Genomic DNA, 21,529 nt, shown 5'->3' on the forward strand with positions numbered 1-21,529 from the left:
CCAGCCTCCAGGTAGGGCCTGAAGTTCTCCCAGAATTACAATGGATCTTCAGGGCTACATCCCTTGCAAGAATGGCACCTTCAAAGGAAGGCTCTATGGTATATCAGAGTCCCTTTCTGCACGGGCCATATACAGCGTCCCAGGGACGGCAAAAACGCCGTCCCTGGGAGACCGTTCGCACAGGACGCGTTGCTGCTGCGCAGCAGCGCCGTCCTGGCTTTCCCCGGGCGGCATGAAGCCGCCCCTGAAAACCTCGCTAAACAAGTGAGGTTATTGAGAAACAGCATCTTCCCAGCGGCGTGGTGCGAACCGCACCGCCGGGAAGCCGCTGCTTTCCCCATTGGCTCCACTCACCTTCTTTTGCAGTGTCCCTCTGGAGGGCTGCAGAGACCTGCCCACGCTGCCCTGCGACTTCCAGCATGGGCGGGTCTAAGCAGTCATCCAGAGGGACACTGCAAAAGACCACCGTGAGGCGGCTCCATGCGGAGCCGCCTCTCCGGCTGCAGGGGACGTCAGGGCTGTCCCTGAGCCTCCGCCAGTATAAATTATGCCGGTGGAGGTGCGTTTCCGCCTGTGTGTGGAAAGGGCCATAGATTCTAGGCGAAATCCCTCCCCAAATCTCCCCACCTCCTTCAACAAGCATCACCCTCAAGTCTTCAGGAATTTCCCAGGCCAGAGTCTGCAATCCTAAGAATTTTTTTTTAAAAAGCATCTCAGTAAAAGTCAGAAGGAACCTAAAATACTTGCCGGTTAAACAGACATAGCCTTAAAGACATGAAAAAAACACAAAGGCTCGATCATCTCTCTTCTGCCAGCCCTCCAAAGATGCAGGCCTTGGTATGCCACCAAGCCAGGATCAGTAAGTGGCTGGGGAGCAAAGAAATCCAGCAATACAACCCTAAACAGAGTGACATCCTTCCCAATTTATGGCTCAGAAGGGCATAACTGTGTTTAGGACAGCATTGCAAACGACTACAGCAAATTGAACCCCCTCTCCAAGAACAGTAACATAGATTCAAGAACCAGATTATGAAGAAGATGGGGCTCTTGTGTCAGTAACTTTCTTCTGCTGGCGGTTATTCCTTATGATTTCATTTGTATTGACTTTGCCAGCTGCCTCAAGCAGAAGCAGCAGCATGCAAATCCTCTCAATAAACAGTGTTGCAAGAAAGGGAGTTTGTGCAGTTATGACTTTCCTCACACCAGAATAACAAGCTGCATTTGCCAGAATTCTTTGTTCTGCGCCACTATTTGAAAGTACAGGAGGTATCTTGTCCTCCTTTGAATGAGCGATGGGAGTCCCAAAAAGTGATTCAGCAGGAGTCTAGCCCTAAAGAACGTTCATGCAGAATTACAAAAGAAATCAACCCGTGCATGTCTGCAGACAACATCGAGCGCATCCCCTTTCCTGTTATATCTCCCCTTCCAGCTTGAATAAGGGTAGTCTTCCAGATAGCTTTTCTTGATAAAGAATTCAGGGGAGGAGTTGTAACCTACTTATACTTGGCCACATCAGTCATAAGAACATAAGAACAAGCCAGCTGGATCAGACCAGAGTCCATCTAGTCCAGCTCTCTGCTACTCGCAGTGGCCCACCAGGTGCCTTTGGGAGTTCACATGTAGGATGTGAAAGCAATGGCCTTCTGCGGCTGTTGCTCCCGAGCACCTGGTCTGTTAAGGCATTTGCAATCTGAGATCACGGAGGATCAACATTGGTAGCCATAAATCGACTTATCCTCCATAAATCTGTCCAAGCCCTTTTTAAAGCTATCCAGGTGAGTGGCCATCACCACCTCCTGTGGCAGCATATTCCAAACACCAATCACACGTTGTGTGAAGAAGTGTTTCCTTTTATTAGTCCTAATTCTTCCCCCCAGCATTTTCAGTGAATGCCCCCTGGTTCTAGTATTGTGAGAAAGAGAGAAAAATTTATCTCTGTCAACATTTTCTACCCCATGCATAATTTTATAGACTTCAATCATATCCCCCCTCAGACGTCTCCTCTCCAAACTAAAGAGTCCCAAACGCTGCAGCCTTTCCTCATAGGGAAGGTGCTCCAGTCCCTCAATCATCCTTGTTGCCCTTCTCTGCACTTTTTCTATCTCCTCAATATCCTTTTTGAGATGTGGCGACCAGAACTGAACACAGTACTCCAAGTGCGGTCGCACCACGGCTTTATATAAGGGCATGACAATCTTTGCAGTTTTATTATCAATTCCTTTCCTAATTATCTCCACCATAGAGTTTGCCTTTTTCACAGCTGCCATACATTGAGTTGACATTCCCATGGAACTATCAACTAAGACGCCCAAATCCCTTTCCTGGTCGGTGACTGATAGCACTGACCCCTGTAGTGTGTATGTGAAGTTTGGATTTTTTGCCCCTATGTGCATCACTTTGCATTTTGCTACATTGAACTGCATTTGCCATTTCTGAGCCCACTCACCTAATTTATCAAGGTCCGCTTGGAGCTCTTCGCAATCCTTTGTGGTTCTCACCACCCTACATAATTTGGTATCATCTGCAAACTTGGCCACCACGCTACCCACCCCTATTTCCAGGTCATTTATGAATAGGTTAAAGAGCACTGGTCCCAATACGGATTCTTGGGGGACACCACTCCCTACATCTCTCCATTGTGAGAATTTCCCATTTACACCCACTCTTTGCTTCCTGTTTCTCAACCAGTTTTTAATCCATAGGAGGACTTCCCCTCTTATTCCTTCATTGCTGAGTTTTCTCAATAGTCTCTGGTGAGGAGACCATTGGAGACCGAGGAAATAATATATGACAGCACCCTGTGGCTTAACAAACAAATTGCTTGAACAAATCAGCAAACCTTTAATCTTAATGCAACTTTCTATCATTTGAGGATAAATAATAGTGAACATATAGTGAGTGTGTGTGTGTGTGTATACACAGCACAACTCAATTGTACAAAATCTTTAGTGCTTTTTTTAAAGAAAAAGGACTCAGAACAGTTACCACCACTAACAGTGTCCAATAATGAAAGAACAGCAAGAAAGTCCAAACTATTAATAAAGCAGGGCTTCTTTCTCTCATCTGGCTTTCTACATCTGATGTAGCTGCTGCAGGTCTTTCCTCAGTTTGGGTCTGTAAAAAAATAAGCAATTCTCTCAATTGAGATGTAGGCCTTCTTTCTACTGCAGGCCAGATCAACTGAGGAGGGTTACATAATTAACAACCTAATACACCCTTCCATTATATTGGGAACATTCTAATATATTTTTATTCCTTATTGGGCCCAACACATACCTGTAAAAAAAAAGTAATTCTCTCAATTGAGCTGTAGACCTTCCTTCTACTTCAGGCCAGATCAACTGAAGAGGATGGGGCTCTTGCAGTTGTTAATAAGTAAGCAAGCTTGCCAACTGCACATGCTCAGTGAGCTCTTATCCCCTGGGCCCTAAAATCCAAACAAAATTTAAAAAACCTAAAATGGCATGGGTTACAGAGTAACAATAATTCCCCTCTACCTTTTCTTACTTTGGCCCCTTCTGCACACACAAAATAATCTGTTTTCAAACCACTTTCACAACTGTTTGCAAGTGGATTTTGCTATTCCACACAGCTTCAAAGAGCACTGAAAGCAGTTTGAAAGTGCATTATTCTAAATGGGCAGAATGAGCTTCAACTGAAATCAATTAAGCTGAAAGAAACGGGATTTTTTGTGGCCCCTGAGATTGTTTAAAAACCAGTTCCCTTCCAATTTATTGTCAGCTCATGCAAAATGTATTCTAAATCAACGTGGTGGTGTTTTTTTTAAAAAAAAAATAGAGAGACTCAATAAGCTTTATTTAAACGACCAACAGCCCAGCAGAACAGCAGCCAGACGCAACCCTTCTACGAACGGTTCCTTGGCCCCGCCTCTCTCACCTTTCTCTCAACACCTGCACACGTAGAAGCCCACCTCTCCCTTGATCGGATTGGCTGCCTGGTTTAGCCCGCGGCTCAAGATTGACGGGAAACCGCTAGCGAGGAATGGATGCTTGGTCTCCGCCGGAGGATTCCAGGAAAGACCGTTGGTGCGGGCAGTTGTCGCTCTGGCTGCGGAGCGAGAGGAGACGGCGGGAACCCGCGGCTGTTCTCGCATTGCCCTCATTTTGTACAAACGGGAGCCTTCCCTTCGGTTCAGTTACAGTATGAGCTTCCTCAGAGAGACGGACTGGTCCGCGTTTACCTCACTGCACCAGCTCCAAGCTTCCCTGAGGGAAGCTGCCCGGAAAACGCTTGGGAATAAGGCTGCCTCTCTTATTTCGCTTCACGGCAGTGAAATCCCTAGGTAAAAAAAGCAGTTCTAAACCCACTTACCTGGGAGTAAATCGTATTAAGTTTCATGGGACTTACTTAGGAGTAAGCACGCAAAGCGCTGTGCTGGGAATTGAGGCTGGGGTAGAATTGGAACCTCACAAGATAGCTTTCTCTTCAGCTGAACTTTTAGTATGCAAACCAATTGGCCCCCTCCGCTACCCCCCCCCCCCCCCCGTACCATCTAACTGGTTATAATGCCATACTCCAAATCCCTGCATGTTATAATGCCATCTAACTGGCTGTTTATGCCGGTCCCCTCCTCCAGAGGGGGGGTTAGGAGTTCTCAGGCCCCTGAGACAGGCATCACCTCAAGCTGGGCTTTTTGATGCAGGTCTTGGAATTTTTAATGTGTTTAATTTGAATGTGTTATTGTGTTAAAACTGTTGGTTTTATCTTGTATTGATTATTTGGGCTTTTATCTGCCCACCGCCCAGAGCCCTTTGGGGGTGGGCGGTATACCAAGTTTAATTAATAATAATAATTAATAATACTAATAATAGTTCAAGGTGGAACTCAAAGCAGAAAGAAGGCCAACAACAACCAGCTATCTGACAGTTGTGATAAAAGTTTTGTTGGTTTTTGTCAATAATGATGATAATACACTTTTCTGCATTCCAACATTTCCATTCATGGAGGAAACGCATGATACAACACACTTAGAAAAGCAGTATGTGCTGCAACATGCATATTTGTTCAAAATCTCACCAGCCTGGGAAGCATCCTTTGAATGGCCATGTTAAAAAAATACGGAGAGGGTATGGTCTTCTATCATGTAACATGATGTGAACCCCATGGCCTGTTTATATAAATTGGGTTATCTAATTATACTTTTGGTCAGCACATCACACCTAGCAAGCAGCTTATAGCCAGGGACGTAGGTATAGATTTTTTAGGGGGGGGTTCGGGGGCGGGGCCACACCCCCACCCGCCCCTAGGGCATGGCCACGCCTCCCCAAGCCCTGCCCTGGCCTAGCGCTTATAAAAGCAGCTCTCCGAGGTCGGGGATGGCAGACTCCCCTGCCCTCCCTTCCCCTGCCCCTCCCCTCTGGGCAGAGGCATAGAGGGAAAATGGAGCCTGGTGCAAAATCTGAGTTTTGCGCCCCCCCCCCCCGGGCAGCCGCTGTGATGCTGGAATCCACCCCCAAACAGCATCACTTTCAATGGAGTTTAAACTAGAGAGCCCAAATTCTCCTTTTAAATCCACCTTAAAGGGAGAATCTGGGGTCCCCAGTTAAACAACATTGAAAGTGATGCTGTTTTGGGGTGGATTATCCCCCACCCTGAAACAGCATCACTTTTAATGTGGCATAGTAGTTAAAAGCAGGTGCATTCTAATCTGGAGGAACTGGGTTTGATTCCCTGCTCTGCCGCTTGAGCTGTGGAGGCTTATCTGGGGAATTCAGATTAGCCTGTGCACTCCCACACACACCAGCTGGGTGACCTTGGGGCAGCAGTGGCGTAGTGGTTAAGAGCAGCTGTACTCTGATCTGGAGGAACCGGGTTTGATTCCCTGCTCTGTCACTTGAGCTGTGGAGGCTTATCTGGGGAATTCAGATTAGCCTGTACACTCCCACACATGCCAGCTGGGTGACCTTGGGCTATTCACAGCTTTTCGGAGCTCTCTCAGCCCCACCAACCTCACAGGGTGTTTGTTGTGAGGGGGGAAGGGCAAGGAGATTGTAAGCCCCTTTGAGTCTCCTACAGGAGAGAAAGGGGGGATATAAATCCAAACTCTTCTTCTTCTTCTAAACTGAGGACCTCAGATTCTCCCTTTAAATCCATGCCGAAGGGGGTGGATTTAAAAGGAGAATCTAGGGAAATTTGGGGGGTGCCAGCTGTCAGGGGTGCAATTGATAAGCTAGAAGCACCAAACTTTCAAGGTATCTTTCGGAGTCTCTCCTAATGATACCACCCAGGTTTAGTGAAGTTTGGTTCAGGGGGTCCAAAGTTATGGACCCTCAAAGGTGTAGCCCCCATCTTCTATTAGCTCCCATTGGAAACAATGGAGGATGGGGCACCCCCTTTGGGAGTCCATAACATTGGACCCCCTGAACCAAACCTCACCAAACCCGGGTAGTATCATCAGGACAGTCCCCCAAATAATCCCTGAAAGTTTGATGCTGCTAGCCCAAACAATGCGCCCCCTGCAGGCCAAAAACCGAAAACGCACTAAAATGTTTTAAAAACCCACAAACGGAGGGGCGGAGCTTCGGACATGAATGGGGGGAGGGTTCAAACCCGAGAAACCCCCCCCCCCTTACCTACGTGCATGCTTATAGCCGGATTGTCCAAACTCTGAGTTGGGAAATTCCTGCATGTTATAATGCCATACTTCAAATCCCTGCATGTTATAATACCATGCTCCAAACCTTCCATTTCCTCCAGTCTGGTTATCAGTTGTAATTCCAGGAGATCTCCAGATCCCACCTGGAAGTTGGCAGTTCTGTGACTAGCACACAGCATGTAGCTTGCTTTGCTGAACAGAAACATAATTCTCTTCAGATCTCATGCCAATGTGGGAGATGTCTTTCCTCAAAGGTCCACTGACAGACAAAATAGATAGGTGCCACTGCACTCTAATCCCACTGGCATTGTATGCTGATTTTTTAATTTGAAATGTCATATGTATAGACAACATGATTGCCAGAAAGAGACTTTGAAAGCATTGATATTTTGAACAAGCAGTGCTGCTGGCTCAGGAGTGTTTATTATGACTAGCAACAGGTTTCCAAGGTGTGAGGCTGAGGTTCTCTAAGCTCTGCTGTCTGACACACTTTATAGGGTTGCCAATTCCGGATTGGGAATTTTCTTGGACATTTGGGGATGGAATGTGGGGGAGGGGTGGAGGAACCTAAGTAGAGTATAATCACACTCCAAAGCAGCCATATTCTCCAAGGACACTGATCCCTATTGTTTGAAGATCATTTGTCATTTAGAAAGATCTTCAAATTCCCCTGGGAGGTTGGCAACTCTACATTTTCAAAATTGGAGCTACAACAGACCAAATCTGGAATCTTCTGCTACGGAATGGTTGCCTTTTCTTTTAGACCAATTCATCCTCTCCTCAGCAAATTGACCATTTCATAATATATTTGTTACATATACAATCTGAATGCAAAATGCACATTTCCCCATAACCGTCAGTAAACACACCCATCTTAAATACACTTATAAAAATTAGCATCTGCTCCATTTCCTTAACATGTGTCATCAAAAATCACCTCTGTAGCATTCTTACCTCCATCAACCAGCAACAATCAAAAATGGGCAAATCAATCTCAATTAATTCCAAATGTATCAGATATAATTGTGTTTCGAATTAAATTGTGAAAGAAGGGAATATTTAATGACATTACATGAAATCTTACTCTGCTTTTCTAATTTCTCCAGGATGTCAGGAGGGAAGGCTATAAATCCCAATGAATAAATACCAAATGCCTAAATAAATCTACATACCAAAAAGTTGTTTCAATAATATCAGAGAAGGGAAAATTAGAAGTGTTGGAAAATAAAGTTCTTTATGTTTTTAACCCTGTTCTGCAGTAGTTCAGAAACAAATTATGTTCATATATATTTTCCAGAAGTGGCATTATTACCACTCACTAATTTTCTCAACTATGAACCTACAAATATTTACAAGTTAGTACTCTTAGTTACTTTACTATAAGCAGTGAGACCTTTCTTCCACAAAGAATGCCACAATGGCACAGGGGCCAAAGACAGGCATCAGAACATGACACTTCCCCACAAAATGGATGCCTCTCAGAAAGTTTTGGGAGCCATCTTGGGTGTCAAGCCTGGACAAGAAGCAGTTGGCCACTGAACTTTTCCCCTGGCCGTAAGGTGTGCTTGATTGGACAATAACTAATCCCTGTTGTATCACCCTAAGGTGATTTAATAAGTGCTCTGAGCAGATGTGCAAAATGTACAAAATGTACAAAATTGTACCCAGTGGCGGGACCCTTTCTGCTTCCATCCCAGCAATCAATCAGTATTCAAAAGAATAGCCCAGGCATTCTCTTGGGTCCTGAGGACTCATCAAGCCTCTTCTTTCTTTTTGTTGGATCCCTTGAAAAACAATCAATTATTTGTATTGTCGAAGGCTTTCATGGCCAGATTCAACTGTTTTTGGTGGGTTTTCCGGGCAGTGTGGCCGTGATCTGGTAGATCTTGTTCCTAATGTTTCACCTGCATAGCAAGTTCAAACCCTTACTGATTAGTTCCCCACCCTGGGACATAACATACCCCACTAAACTTTCTCACTAGACACAGTGTGTAACAGACTTTTCTCTGTGATACACCTCTCAAGATGCCAGCCACAGATGCAGGCGAAACATTAGAAACAAGATCTACCAGACCACAGCCACACAGCCCAGAAAGCCCACAACAACCAATCCATTCTTTGTCTCTGACTTTCCTGCCAGTTTATCTCAGGACCCATGATGGGATATAATTTGAAGGTGTGGGGTAAAACCCCTACAGCAGAGTAGCACAATATACTGGAACAATTGTAGGAAGTCAGACTCTCACACAGAAACTCTGCTTCATAGAAGCGGTCCTACTTTATTAATTCACAAGTATAGCCCTCTCAAGCAAAGTGCTTCGCAAAGCAAAGCAAAGACAAGTGTCTCATAGTCCTGGGTACACTGCAGCCTTATATCTGGTTTGCTGGCCTATCACAGTCCATTGCCAATCAATCCCAGAAAGAGACTGTCAGGTGTCATCTGTCAGTTAGCTGTCAGTTAGATTTTCGTTTCGTTTATTGGACTTGTACCCAGTGGCGGGATCCAAAAATTTTAGTAACAGGTTCCCATGATCGGACACATGTTACATCAGTGCTCTGACATATAAATATTGGTCTTTTGGCCATTTGTAATGTGTGTTGTTGAAATGTGTGCCCCCACTTGTAGGCAGGTTCTTCCCTTTGCTCTTAGAAATGCTGGTCGTTTTCAACTCTGCTTTCCTTGGATGTTCCTTTAAAACTGGTAACTATCAGTCATCCCTGAAAACCTATTCAACTTCATCCCTTTTCTATTAGTCTGCTCTTATGTTCATTGCTTGAAATATATTTCTTGTTTTACTATTTTTATTCTTCAGTATATTCATATTTCAATTATACAACTGCCTGCTCATGTTAGAGTTTCCCCCCAAAACGATATACAGGTTATCAATCCCACTTACCCCTTCTCACTCTGTCTCCAGCTAATTCCCTCAACTAAAGTAGCAACTGCGGGTAACAATAGGGCCCTGTAACAAGAGAATTGCAGCATTGGTCATAAGGACTGAGAAAGTTACAACTAGTGCTGTATATATACTGGAACATTGGATTCAAATAATATAAGAGATTTGACATATTAATGTTTTTGGTTTAAGCAGCGAAGTTTCATAATTTAATTTATCATAATTTTAATCCATGTTCAAAAAACATTGTTAAAAACACTGGGATTAATTTGGTAGCTGGATTCCGCCCCCCCGCCCCCCATTCTTGTGAAACAATGATTTAAGTGCATTTCTGTTTGTGCTGCCAAAAAAAAAAATGCTCATGCTGTGACCTGTTGGAAATGAACTGACAGGCTTTATCCTTGTGTGATACATCTGTAGTGTCTTGCTGTTCCCAGCTTAGATTTCTCTGTAATTAATGCCGAGTGTTTTTAAGTTGGCATGTTTGGCCAGTAATGTATCTTTTTTTCCTTTTTAAAGGTTCCTTCATCTTCAAGGAACTAAACTGAGATAAAGGGCATATGTGATTTGTTCATTTGAGCACGCTGTTCTTATCCTTGCCTTTCTCCTTCAAAGTACTCTCAACTACTGTTGGCTTCAAACCCCAGAAATTAAGCTTGAAACCCTGGATCTGTTATTTGGCATTGATTATTTAGCCACACATTTCTAAAGATGAAACAGAAACTGTCTGGCTAAATTATGACGAATGCAGAGCTGTGATAAAATTCAATACACATGGGTCATAAAGGATCATTACAGCTGCAGAAACTAAAGCAATCAGAAGCAACTGATGTTCTTAACTTGGTCAACAGAACCAACAGGAAGTAGGGCAAATCAGCAGTCCAATGAATCTCATTTGTTGAATTTGGTGAATCTATCCACCTTTTCTGTTTTCTACTTTTTGAAGCTAAGACATGGCCATTTTTTTAGTTTTCAGCATTAATTGTTCAAGTTTTAAATTGTGTCTGATTTGGATAAACACAAATCATTCCCAATATCTTTCTTTTTAGTATATAAAAGTGTGCAATCATTTTCAAAAAGCATTGCATACTTCTTTAATTGGATGAAACATATTCCATGTGTCTGAGATTCATTTTGATATGTACCACCAATGTATCCTGTTTAAGAAAGTATCGTGCTTCTTTTCCACAACAGAATGTGATCATTCAGAGTTAGAATAAATTAACAACCAGGATCCAAAGAACCCCACAACTAATTCTTCTTGCCAAAAGGGACTTTGGACGTACATTCTTTGAACTGCCAAATTCCCCTCAACCACTGCTTCCATTTCCATGGGAAAGCATTTTTGATATTGAAAGAACTTTCCAGTGATTTGTAATATGGCCTGGGCATGTGTTGTACAAACTTAGGAGTGCTTCAAAGTTTTGTATGTATGTGTGCTGGGCTAAAAATGCAACCTGTACCTGAATTTTAATACATTTAAATAAACAAACAAACAAACAAACAAATAAAGCAGCATCAATGGACTGGGAGCACTCTTTGTAACATATTCTGCCAAAAGCAGAGGGCAGGAAAAGTTAAATTTAGGGGGGGACAGACCATATTTTTTGATAAGGAACTCAAATCAACCTGCTATGTTTGTTATATGAGGAAGGCTACCAGTGTTCTCAGTTCAGTTCATGACACATTTTATCTTCCCTGCCCTGCCACACACACAACGTTGCTATCCAGCCAAAACCTTCATATAATTAAAAACCACAGGCACTCATTCAAAGTGTCAGATCAAAAGGTTAATGTGCTATGGTAGAAAGGAAACACTTATATTATACCCTTAAACATTTTTTGAAGTTTGAAGCATTTAAAAACAAGTTAAGTCAAACCCTGGCCAAAGCTAATATTACATCATTTGATTTAAAACATTAATCATAGTTGTTTTAAACCAGTTGATCCAACTGTTTGGCTGGCCGGGGAGGAGCAGGGTGGGGGGAAGAGAGGAATGAGAACTCATGAGGAGTGGTTTACAGTATACTTTCAAGTGCTGAAGCTCAGACATACAAAATGGCAACAAGGGGGACTTAAAGTAAGACCAACAGCCCAATCCAGAGATTGTGGTGGCTGGGGACAGTGTGCTGCTGCACTGCCTCCAGAGGACTTCAGCAGCATGAGAAGGCAGCAAAAACCGAAGAATCCCCATCTGCCTGAAAAGCCCCTTTGACAAAAATGGACTTATGCCACACTGTTGGATGGTATAAGTTGGAGGACATTCTCCGGCCTACAAGCCTGGTGGAAGACAACTAAGGTCTGCTCATCCCTAGAAACAACTCTAGCCTCCCCTCAACCACACTGGCGTCCTCAGTTGTGCCGGTGCAGCTCTGGAGCAGCCCTGTTTGCCCTTGGTGCCGATGTCAGTGTAAGTCCATGCAGCTTCCAGATTGTGTTTTGCCCCTTTCCCCAGATTGGGCTGAAAGTCCACCATGGTGTTTTTTTTATTTTTTATTTGATTGTACAAGCCAGATATCCAGACCAAAATTATATTTTATAATTTATTTCAGCTCTGAGGTTCTTAGAGCAATTGAAAATGTTACTGAAGAGATTATAACAAGCTTGTCCAGAAATGAAGCACCTGTTCTGTTCCTGAATAACAGATCAGATTGGGAAAACATACAGTAAGTATATTTCACTATCTTTGAGAAGTCTAATACATGTAAATATCACTTTGCTCTTGTTTTTTCTTCCTGTGAATCATGTCTTGATGTAGTTACTCCTGTTTCTGACTGATTTTCATTTTTTGTAATTAATCTGCAACAAAGTTCAAATCAGGTTTATCAAATACAAACTTTGACTTGTTTGTAATAAGAACCAGCCTGGTTTATCTTTGGAATTGTGTCTTCACTTTGCCTCACTTCTTGAGCAAGAACCTGATTTTGAAAACCCTGTGATTCGAAACAAAAATTTAAAAAATTGTGATGTCCAAATTAAAGTGCTTTTCACTCACTGCATTATGTTTCTGCCTAAAAAGTGATTTGTGGGTTTCAAACCAGGAAGTTTTTAATCGGAGTCCGTGTGTGTGTGTGTGTTGTGGGGAGATCATACATGATTGAGGATAATCCAAGTGTGTTATTTTCACAAATAAACTGGAGTTGGTTCATGACATCTGAATTCAGTGAGTGGCAGTGATTAGTTGTTAGTTAATGTGTTTTATCCAGCATCTGGTAAAACAACCAACTTAGCACATCATATTGTGGCCAAAGGTCACTAAAAGCCACAACTGTCACACACTGAAAGTGTCATGAGAGTGGGTCCTGAAAGTAAATGAGAATACAAGTCCTAAAATAGTAACACCGAAGCTCAGTGATATAGGAGCCACAGAGATACAAATGAATATCCAATTAAGTGTCCTTTCACAGTTCATTCAGGACACTTCTATGGAAGTTTGAGGGGACAATCTTCAGTTTCTATATTCATATGAAAGAAGCCTATATAGGAAGCTAATGAAAGAGTGAAGTTGGAGGTAAATAAGATGGAATTTAGACAAATTCATCCTATTTACCTCCAACTTCACTCTTTCATTGTGTTCATATGTTCATTCATAATTGTAGCCTGCTTGATGTGTTCCCAACTCTGGTTTGGGAAATTCCTGGAGATTTGATGGGGTGGGGGACCCTGGAGAAGAAGAAGAGTTTGGATTTATACCCCACCTTTCTCTCCTGTAAGGAAACTCAGAGGGGCTTACAAACTCCTTTCCCTTCCTCTCCCCACAACAGACACCTTGTGAGGTAGGTTGGATTGAGAGAGTTCTGAAGAACTATGACTAGCTCAAGGTCACCCAGCAGACTTCATGTACAGGAGTGGGGAAACAAATCCAGTCCACCTGATAAGAATTCACCACTCGTGTGGATGAGTGGGGAATCAAGTCCAGTTCTCCAGTTTAGAGTCAACTACTCCACACTCATTCTCAAAAGATAGATATCATTGGGGCAGTTTTAGATTTATACTTACTGATTCAAAGGTCTAAGGCCGTCTTTGGTCACTACCGTTACCAGTAACTTTTTGAGGATTAAAGGGGACCCAACCTTCCTTTTTCCCCCAATGGAAAAGTTCATTGGATCTTATCCATAGGGCACCCAAGCCTAAAATGAGTAAATAGCTAAACTATTATTCACAAATGTCAAAATAATACTTCTGATTATGAGAAAAATCTTAACTGTATGAGATTTTAACATGATTTTCTAGAAATAGAGCAACATCGAAACAGAAATAAATAAATGTATTGAAATATCTTATCAGTTTTTTCAGGACTGTGGCTCTTGTGCAGTTTTATGGTATGTGGTGTCTTCTGCCATCTTAAGGACTTAAAAAGCAATGCATTCAAAAAGTGAGAGTGCAACTGTAACAGTTTTCAGCAGAAAACACTACAGCACATAATAGCAGTAAGAAATATTTTGTTGTGATCATATCAGCATTAACAGGGTATGCCTGAAAACCAGTGGGAGTCTGGGGATGGAGGGCCACCATGATATCTTTCAGCAGAAACCCAGAAGCAACATTAGTCCTCTGTAGGAATTGCCAGAAACTCAATACTAAAACTACATAATTTTACAATTGATTTTCCAGTGGTGCCTAGACTGAACTGGAATCTCATAAATCCTAATATTCTGTGCAAGTCAGCTCTGTTGATAAAAGGAGTTAGTGACCAAGTGATGCTAATTTATGTATATTTTGGCATACATTATATATAGTATTTTTCTAAGAAAGTTGAATGAATTGCTTTGTATGCTGAAAGTGATCTAAAAATAATAAATAATTATCCCAACATAGAATAGCTGTTAACAAAAATAAATGTAACCATTCTCTTCTCTGTTATCAAGATCCAGTTTTTCAGCACAGCTTGAATCAACTGGCTTCAATCCAAGCCCAGTATACAATTGTCAACTGTACAACTGATCTTTCTGTCCCATATTGTCTAGTGAGTAATAAACGCTGGACCCAGTTGTATCATCATATATCTGATTCTGAATGAGGCAATAAGGTGTGGATTTTTAAAAATCTGTAAAATGAAGCCAGGGGCAAACAGGAGAGATTTCTTTAAAACCCTGAAGGAACTTCCAGGTGCAGAAAAATCTGAAATTTAGGGAAAAATGTGTTTTTCTAAGCACAAAGTCCAGGGGCGGGACTCAGGTTGTGTGACCACTCCCCCCAAAGCCTCACCACAGCCTCTCTGCTTATAACAGCACATCTCTCAAGATTGCCTGCTGCTCTCCCAGGCTCTGGGGAGTGAAGGAGCCTGGGGAGAGCAGAAGGGATCCTTGAGAGATGTGCTGTTATAAGCACAGAGGCTGGGGCGGGGCTTTGGGGGAGTGGTCAGACACTGAGTCCTGCCCCCAGTCGCTGTGCTTAGAAAGGTCCATTGGATCCTTACTGTGAAGGGTCTTTCTCATGAATGGCTGGGAAACATCTTGTGTGGGTTGTTCCCATTCACTCTCAGAGAGGCAGGAAACCAGCTTTAGTCACTTCCTGTGCCCTCTTTGGCAGCCATGTTCTCCAGTGTGTTGACTACCAAGCTCCACACCATGCAACAGAACACCGACATAACAAACATATTGATAGAAAGAACCTGTACAAAAAAGGAACTATAAAGTGTGAACAAGGAACAGTTAACCACAATAGGAAGGACTAATACGCCAGGCCAAAAACTATAACGAGCAAGGGATAACTGAAACACCAAGCCAAAGAAGAATGTCGGCGAGGGAGGGCCAAGATGTCTCCCAGCCATCCATGAGAAAGACCCTTCACGGTAAGTATCCAATGGACCTTTCTCATGGAGGTGGGAGACATCTTGTGTGGGTCCTCCCACAGCAGTATCCCTAAAAGGAAGGGAGGGCTGACATTAATCCCCAACAAAGTGCTCCAGTATCCTTCATCCGAAGGAAGCCTGCACTGCGGCTGAGGTTTGAAGTTTATAGTGCCTAACAAAAGACGAGGGTGTAGACCAGGTGGCCGCCCTACAAATATCTTCCAGGGAAACCTGCTTGTAGAGAGCCGCGTTAGCCGCTGCACTCCTGGTGGAATGGGCCGTAATCCCCTGCGGGATAGGAAAATCCAGAGCCTTATGGGTCTCAACAATTCGTGCCTTAATGCTCGAGCTAATTTCTGCCTTAGACACGGGGAGCCCCAACTTGGGCGGGGAAATGTTGATAAACAGAGACTCGGAATGCCTAATCTCCTCAGTGCAGATGAAGTAAGCTTTTAACGCCCTCCTCACATCCAAATGATGCCAGAGCCTTTCAGTGGGATGCTCCAGCCTTGGACAAAAATGTGGAAGCACTATGACCTGCTTAAGATGGAAGGCTTTTGGGCGAAAAGCAGGGTCGAGTCGAAGGGTGACACAATCTGGGGGAAAAGAACAAAAGTTTGGATTAATTGAAAGCGCCTGTAACTCAGAAACCCTCCATGCAGATGTTATTGCCACCAAAAAGAAAAGCTTCATCCTAAGCCACTTTAAATGTATCAATTGGACCAGCTCAAAAGGGGATCTCGGCAACGCTGAAAGCACCGCATGGAGCCACCAGGAGGGAAAGCGATGAACCATGGGGGGCTATGACTGCTGGACCCCCCGCAGAAACTTTGTGACATCTGGGTGCCTAGTAATAGGAAACCCCTGGAAATATGGCCATATCGTAGCTAGGGCCGCCAGCTGCCTGCGCAACGTGGAGACTTGCAATCTGGACTCAAACCCATCCTGGAGAAAGTCCATCACTACCAAGAGCGAAGGCTTGTCCATCGGGAAACCCTTTCTGGAACACCAACGTACAAATGCCTTCCAGGAACTGTTGTAAATACGAATGGTGGAATTACGCCTGGCAGCTAGAATGGTGGAAGTCACCCTTGTAGAATAACCTTTACTGGTCAGCCTGCGCCTTTCAATCTCCACGCGGTCAAGGTGAGCCAACCAGGATCTGGATGCCAGACCGGACCCTGCGTGAGAAGATCGGGTAACACTGGCAGCTGGAACAGTTGTGATGTGCTCAGCTCTAGAATGGATGACAACCACAGGTATCTGGGCCAGTTGGGGGCCGCTAGGATCACTTCCGCCCTGGACTGCACAATCCTCCTCAGGAGCTTGGGAATGAGAGGGATTGGTGGAAATGCGTACATCAGGCCGGTCGGCTGTGGTGCTGACAGGGCATCTGTTGCCATCACTTCCCTGTGGAAAAATTGAGACATGAAGAGGGGAGCCTGATGGTTGTCTGGTGTGGCAAACAGGTTTATGACTGGCGGTCCCATTCTGGACTCAATCTGGTGAAACACCTCCTGTTTGAGCTTCCATTCTGAGGGCTGCACTGTGCTTCTGCTGAGCCAGTCCGCTGAAGAGTTGAGGGACCCCTTCACGTTCTCCGCTTTGATGTTCCGCCCAGACTAGGATCTTGGAAGCTCCTCTGTGAAGAGCCGATGATCTGGAGCACCCCTGGTGGTTCAGGTAACACTTTGTGAAACATCGTCTGTGTGGATGATGAGATGCGACTTCTTGAGTAGGGGGGAAAACTGTTTTAGGGCAAGAAGAATGGCCCTCGTCTCCAGAACATTGATGGGCAGGTGGGACTCCAGAGATGACCAGGTCACCTGAGCGAAATGGTCCTGGAGAGTCGCTCCCCAACCGTAAAGACTGGCGTCCATGAAGTCATGGTGAATTTGCTGGGGGTCCGGAAGGAACATTTTCCCTTGACTCAAATTCTGCCTCTGCGTCCACTAGGAGAGACTCAGCCTGACCGATGATGGGTTCCTTAACAAATGATGCTGCTTGTGTGCTATCTAAAAGGAGAAAGGTCGGAGAAGAAACTGAAGCGCTCTGGTATGGGCCCTGCCCCATTGCACCATCTCGGAGACGGACAAGAGGAGACCGAGGAGGCTGGACAACCGGAGCAGTGGGAGGTGACGCTGCAGCTGCCCCCTCTAGTATCTTCTTGATCTTGTGTTCTGGAACATACAGCGTGCAAGTGGTGGTGTTGATCAGCACCCCAAGATGTTCCATGGTCCTGGATGGAGTCAGGACACTCCATGTTGACAACGAAACCGTAACTCTGAAGTGTCTGAAGAACCAGTTGAGTGGCTGACTGGCACTGTTGGAGAGACCTGGCCCGAATCAATATATCGTCGAGGTACAGGTACACATGCACACCCTGTTGTCTTAAGCGTGCTATGGGTACCACCAACATCTTTGTGAAAACCCGCAGCGCTGTGGCCAAGCTGAATGGGAGCACCGCATACTGGAAATGCTGATCTTCAACTGCGAACATCAGAAACTTTCGATGGGCCGCATTGATGGGAACGTGGAGATAAGCTTCCAAAATGTCGAGGGAGGTAAGGTAGTCGCCGGGATGAATCGCCCCTACTGTCAAACGCAGAGTTTCCATTCTGAACTTGAAGACGCGCAGGTGACGGTTGACATACTTCAAGTTGAGAATCATCCTCCTGTCCCTGTTCTTTTTGGGAACAGAAAAGATGTGAGAATATACTCCGGTAAAGTGCTGGGAGCTTGGCACATACTCTATCGCTCTTATCTCTAGGAGGTGCAGAATGGCTTCCTGCATGAGTCGGCGCTTTTCTGGGTTGCTGGAGACTGGAATGGGGACGAATACAGGCTTCGGCCAGGTTTTGAACTCTAGACAGTATCCCAAGAAGGCGATTTCTTGAACCCATTTGTCCACATGGGGCCCCTGCCATTGATGACTGAAGCAGGACAGGCAACCCCCGATTCTGGAGGTTATGGCATCATGCTGATTTTCCCTGCTGGGAACGGAAGGGCCTTGGGCCTGGATTTGCTGTCTGGCGAGGCTGCTGACGTCCACAACCGAACCCGGAGGACTGCCAGGAAGGGCGTCTGTTGTCTCTAGGAGGTCTGAAATAAGAACGAAAGGACCAAAAAGATCTTGACTGCAGATGAAAGGAAGACGTCTTGTCTGCTCTTACTGACCTGGGTAGAACCTTCCGGTTGTCTTTGGTATTGGTGAGGATGTTGTCGAGGTCTTTACCAAACAGCTAACCTCCATGGAAGTCAAATCCTTCAACAACAGTCTTAGAATGTGAGTCAGCTTGCCATGGATTCAACCACAACAGCCTGCGTGCCACGGCATTTGTCACCACTGATCTGGAGGAGACTAGCAGGTCATCAGAAGCCGAATCACCCAGGAAAGAGACTGCTGTGATGACTCTATGCCCTCTCGTAGCCCCTGATGTTCTGGTGGAAGAAGGGCAAGGATACGCTTCAACCATGATAGGGCAGCAAGAGAAACAATGGCTGCTGGCGCCATGATCTTGCACACTGTGCCCAAGGACTCGTGCGTTCTATGCAGGACTGCCTCAAAATGTTTGTCAATAGAATCTTTGAGATAGACCTCCCCATCCTTAGATGCTAAACCCCCCGAATGGAGCGAAGAAACTGGAGCATCTACCAGAGGCAAAGGATACATCTTTTTAAAGAAGAGGCTTAGACACAGCAGGGGTTTGCCATTCCTTTCTCATATTTCGTTCATACAACTCCGGGACTGGGTAAAAAGGGTTTATGTGGTCATCATAATGGAACACTTCCTTACTACCTCTGGGGCACCCCCTAATTGGCCTGGATTCTGACCCAGCTGCGTGGTCCAGGGCATCCTCAAAGTTGTGGAGTTCCAAAGCTGAAATGAAATCAAAGAGGGCAGGTCATCCAAATCAAACAACGTATGCTTTGATTCGGTCCTACGCTGGTCAGGAGAGTCAACGTCTGAAAAGTGATCGGTCTACTTCCCCCTCACTAAGCTCATTTTCCTGGGACAAACCCCTGCAGTGATCCGAATGGCCACTGGGGGGGAGAAGGCGAGCCATGATATCTTGCTCTGTGAGGAGATATGGACCTAGATCTACGGGAGGTGGAGGAACGCCTCCCACAGAAACTACGAACCTCTGAGCGGATAGAGTCTCTCATGGCATCTAATGATGAGGGGGGAAAGCACTCCATTACGCCAAAAAACCTTGGGAAGGGACCCCTAGACCTCCCCCTGGGCCCCGGTCTTGTCTGACCTGCACTTGATGAGAACGCTCTTCTCCGGTTGGGACAGACTATCTAGAGAGAACGGAGCTGCTTCAACCTCTGCAAGGCTGCTACTGACCCTCTGCTCTCCCTGCCCTATATGGGAACTTAGAGGATTTAGCTGAGCTCCATGCCGCTCCTGCCGCGATCACATGGCCGTCTCCAGCAGTCGGGAGCAATCTCTGCCGACTTGATTCTGTTGCTGCATCAAATGCACACTCAACCAACGGGCTGAAGCTGACGCTGCAGGGTCGGCAGAAGCGGCGTGCCTATGAGGCACAGAGCGCAACGTGTGCGCTAGCTGCTCAGTTGGTCACCCCCTCAGGGAAAAACTGCCGCCCTCGACGGCTCCTGCATGGAGACCAGCGGAATTTCCTCCAGTTTTCTTCGCGGCTTCCCAAGTATTCTCGGCAGCCGACTTAGTGAAGGACTCCCTAGGGGGAGTAAAGGCCTTGGAAGCCATTTTGTCTCCCTGTCTTTTGGTGGGAAGCATACTGAGGGAGAAAACTTAGAGAGCTGGAGGGGAGAGAACTTAGAGAAACAAGGGCGAGGGGAGGGGAGAGAACTTAGAGAAACAAGGGCGAAAGACAGTCAGAGCAATCACAGAAGACCAAAAGAGAGCAAAGGGAGAGGAAAAAAGGTACACAGACACAACACTACTAAGAGCCTGATGAGTTGTTGTGCACTCTCTGCGAGGCAGGAAACATACTGGAGTACATGGCTTCCAAACAGGGCACAGGAAGTGACTAAAGTTGGTTTCCTGCCTCTCTGAGAGTGAGTGGGAACAACCCACACAAGAAGTCTCCCGCCTCCATGAGAAAAGTACATCTCTTGAGGCTGCCTTTTTCTCTCCCCAGACTCTGGGAAGGGCTGCAGCCGACTTTCCTTCCCTCCCCAGAGCCTGGGGAGAGCAGAAGGCAACCTCAAGAGATGTGCTTTTCTAAGCACAAAGGGTGTGTGACCACACCCCCAAAGCCCCGCCCCAGCCTCTGTACTTATAACAGCACATCTCTCAAGGCTCCCTTCTACTCCCCCCGGGCTCTGGGGAGTGAAGGAGACTGGGGAGAACAGAAGGGAGCCTTGAGAGATGTGCTGTTATAAGCACAGAGATGTGCTGACACTCTGAGTCCCGCCCCCGGCCACTGTGCTTAGAAAAGCACATCTCTTGAGGCTGCCTTCTGCTCTCCCTGGACTATGGGAAGGGCTGCAGCCGAGTTTCCTTCCCTCCCCAGACCCTGGGGAGAGCAGAAGGCAACCTCAACAGATGTACTTTTCTAAGCACAGAGTCCAGGGGTGGGACTCAAGGTGTGTGACCACTCCCCCAAAGCCCCGCCCCAGCCTCTGTGCTTATAACAGCACATCTCTCAAGGCTCCCTTCTGCTCTCCCCAGGCTCTGGGGAGTGAAGGAGCCTGGGGAGACAAAAGGCAACCTTGAGAGATGTGCTGTTATAAGCACAGAGGCTGGGGTGAGGCTTTGGGGGGAGTGGTCACACACTCTTGAGTAACACTCCTGGTCTTTGTGCTTAGAAAATCACATCTCTTAAGGCTGCCTGCCGCTCTCCCCTGGCTCTGGGGAGGGAAGAAAACTCGTCTACTGCCCTTCGCAGAGGCCGGGGAGAGCAGAAGTCAGCCTCAACAGAAGCGCTTTCATAAGCACAAAGTCCAGGGGTTGGGAGTGCCGGGCAGCGGTCTCTGCTGAGGAGCAGAACCAAGCCAAGGGGTGCCAGGCAGGGGTCTCTGCTGAGAAGCAGAACTAGGCCGAGGGGCGCCAGGCAGCGGTCTTTGTTGAGGAGCAAAACCAGGCTGAGGGGTGCCGGCGTCTGCCGTACAGCGGAACCGGCCAAGGGCCGCTGGGCAGCGGTCTCCGCCAAGGAGTAGAACCGGGCTGAGGAGCGCCGATGTCCACCATGCAGAGGAACCAGGCCGAGGGGCACCAGTGTCCGCCGTGCA

General features: G+C 45.8%; 1 protein-coding gene across 1 annotated transcript in view; it reads left to right on the forward strand.

Annotated features, from left to right (window-relative positions):
- The first annotated feature begins 419 nt into the window (after window positions 1-419).
- The window catches only part of SPO11 (SPO11 initiator of meiotic double stranded breaks), a 44,572-nt gene continuing 23,462 nt past the window's right edge, over window positions 420-21,529 (forward strand). The window contains exons 1-3 of the mRNA XM_048497902.1: window positions 420-559; window positions 3,965-4,303; window positions 12,066-12,179. Of these exons, the coding sequence (XP_048353859.1) occupies window positions 420-559; window positions 3,965-4,303; window positions 12,066-12,179 (593 nt within the window). The remainder of the gene's footprint in view (window positions 560-3,964; window positions 4,304-12,065; window positions 12,180-21,529) is intronic.

Source organism: Sphaerodactylus townsendi, linkage group LG05 (assembly GCF_021028975.2).
Source record: "Sphaerodactylus townsendi isolate TG3544 linkage group LG05, MPM_Stown_v2.3, whole genome shotgun sequence".
Lineage (NCBI taxonomy): Eukaryota > Metazoa > Chordata > Lepidosauria > Squamata > Sphaerodactylidae > Sphaerodactylus > Sphaerodactylus townsendi.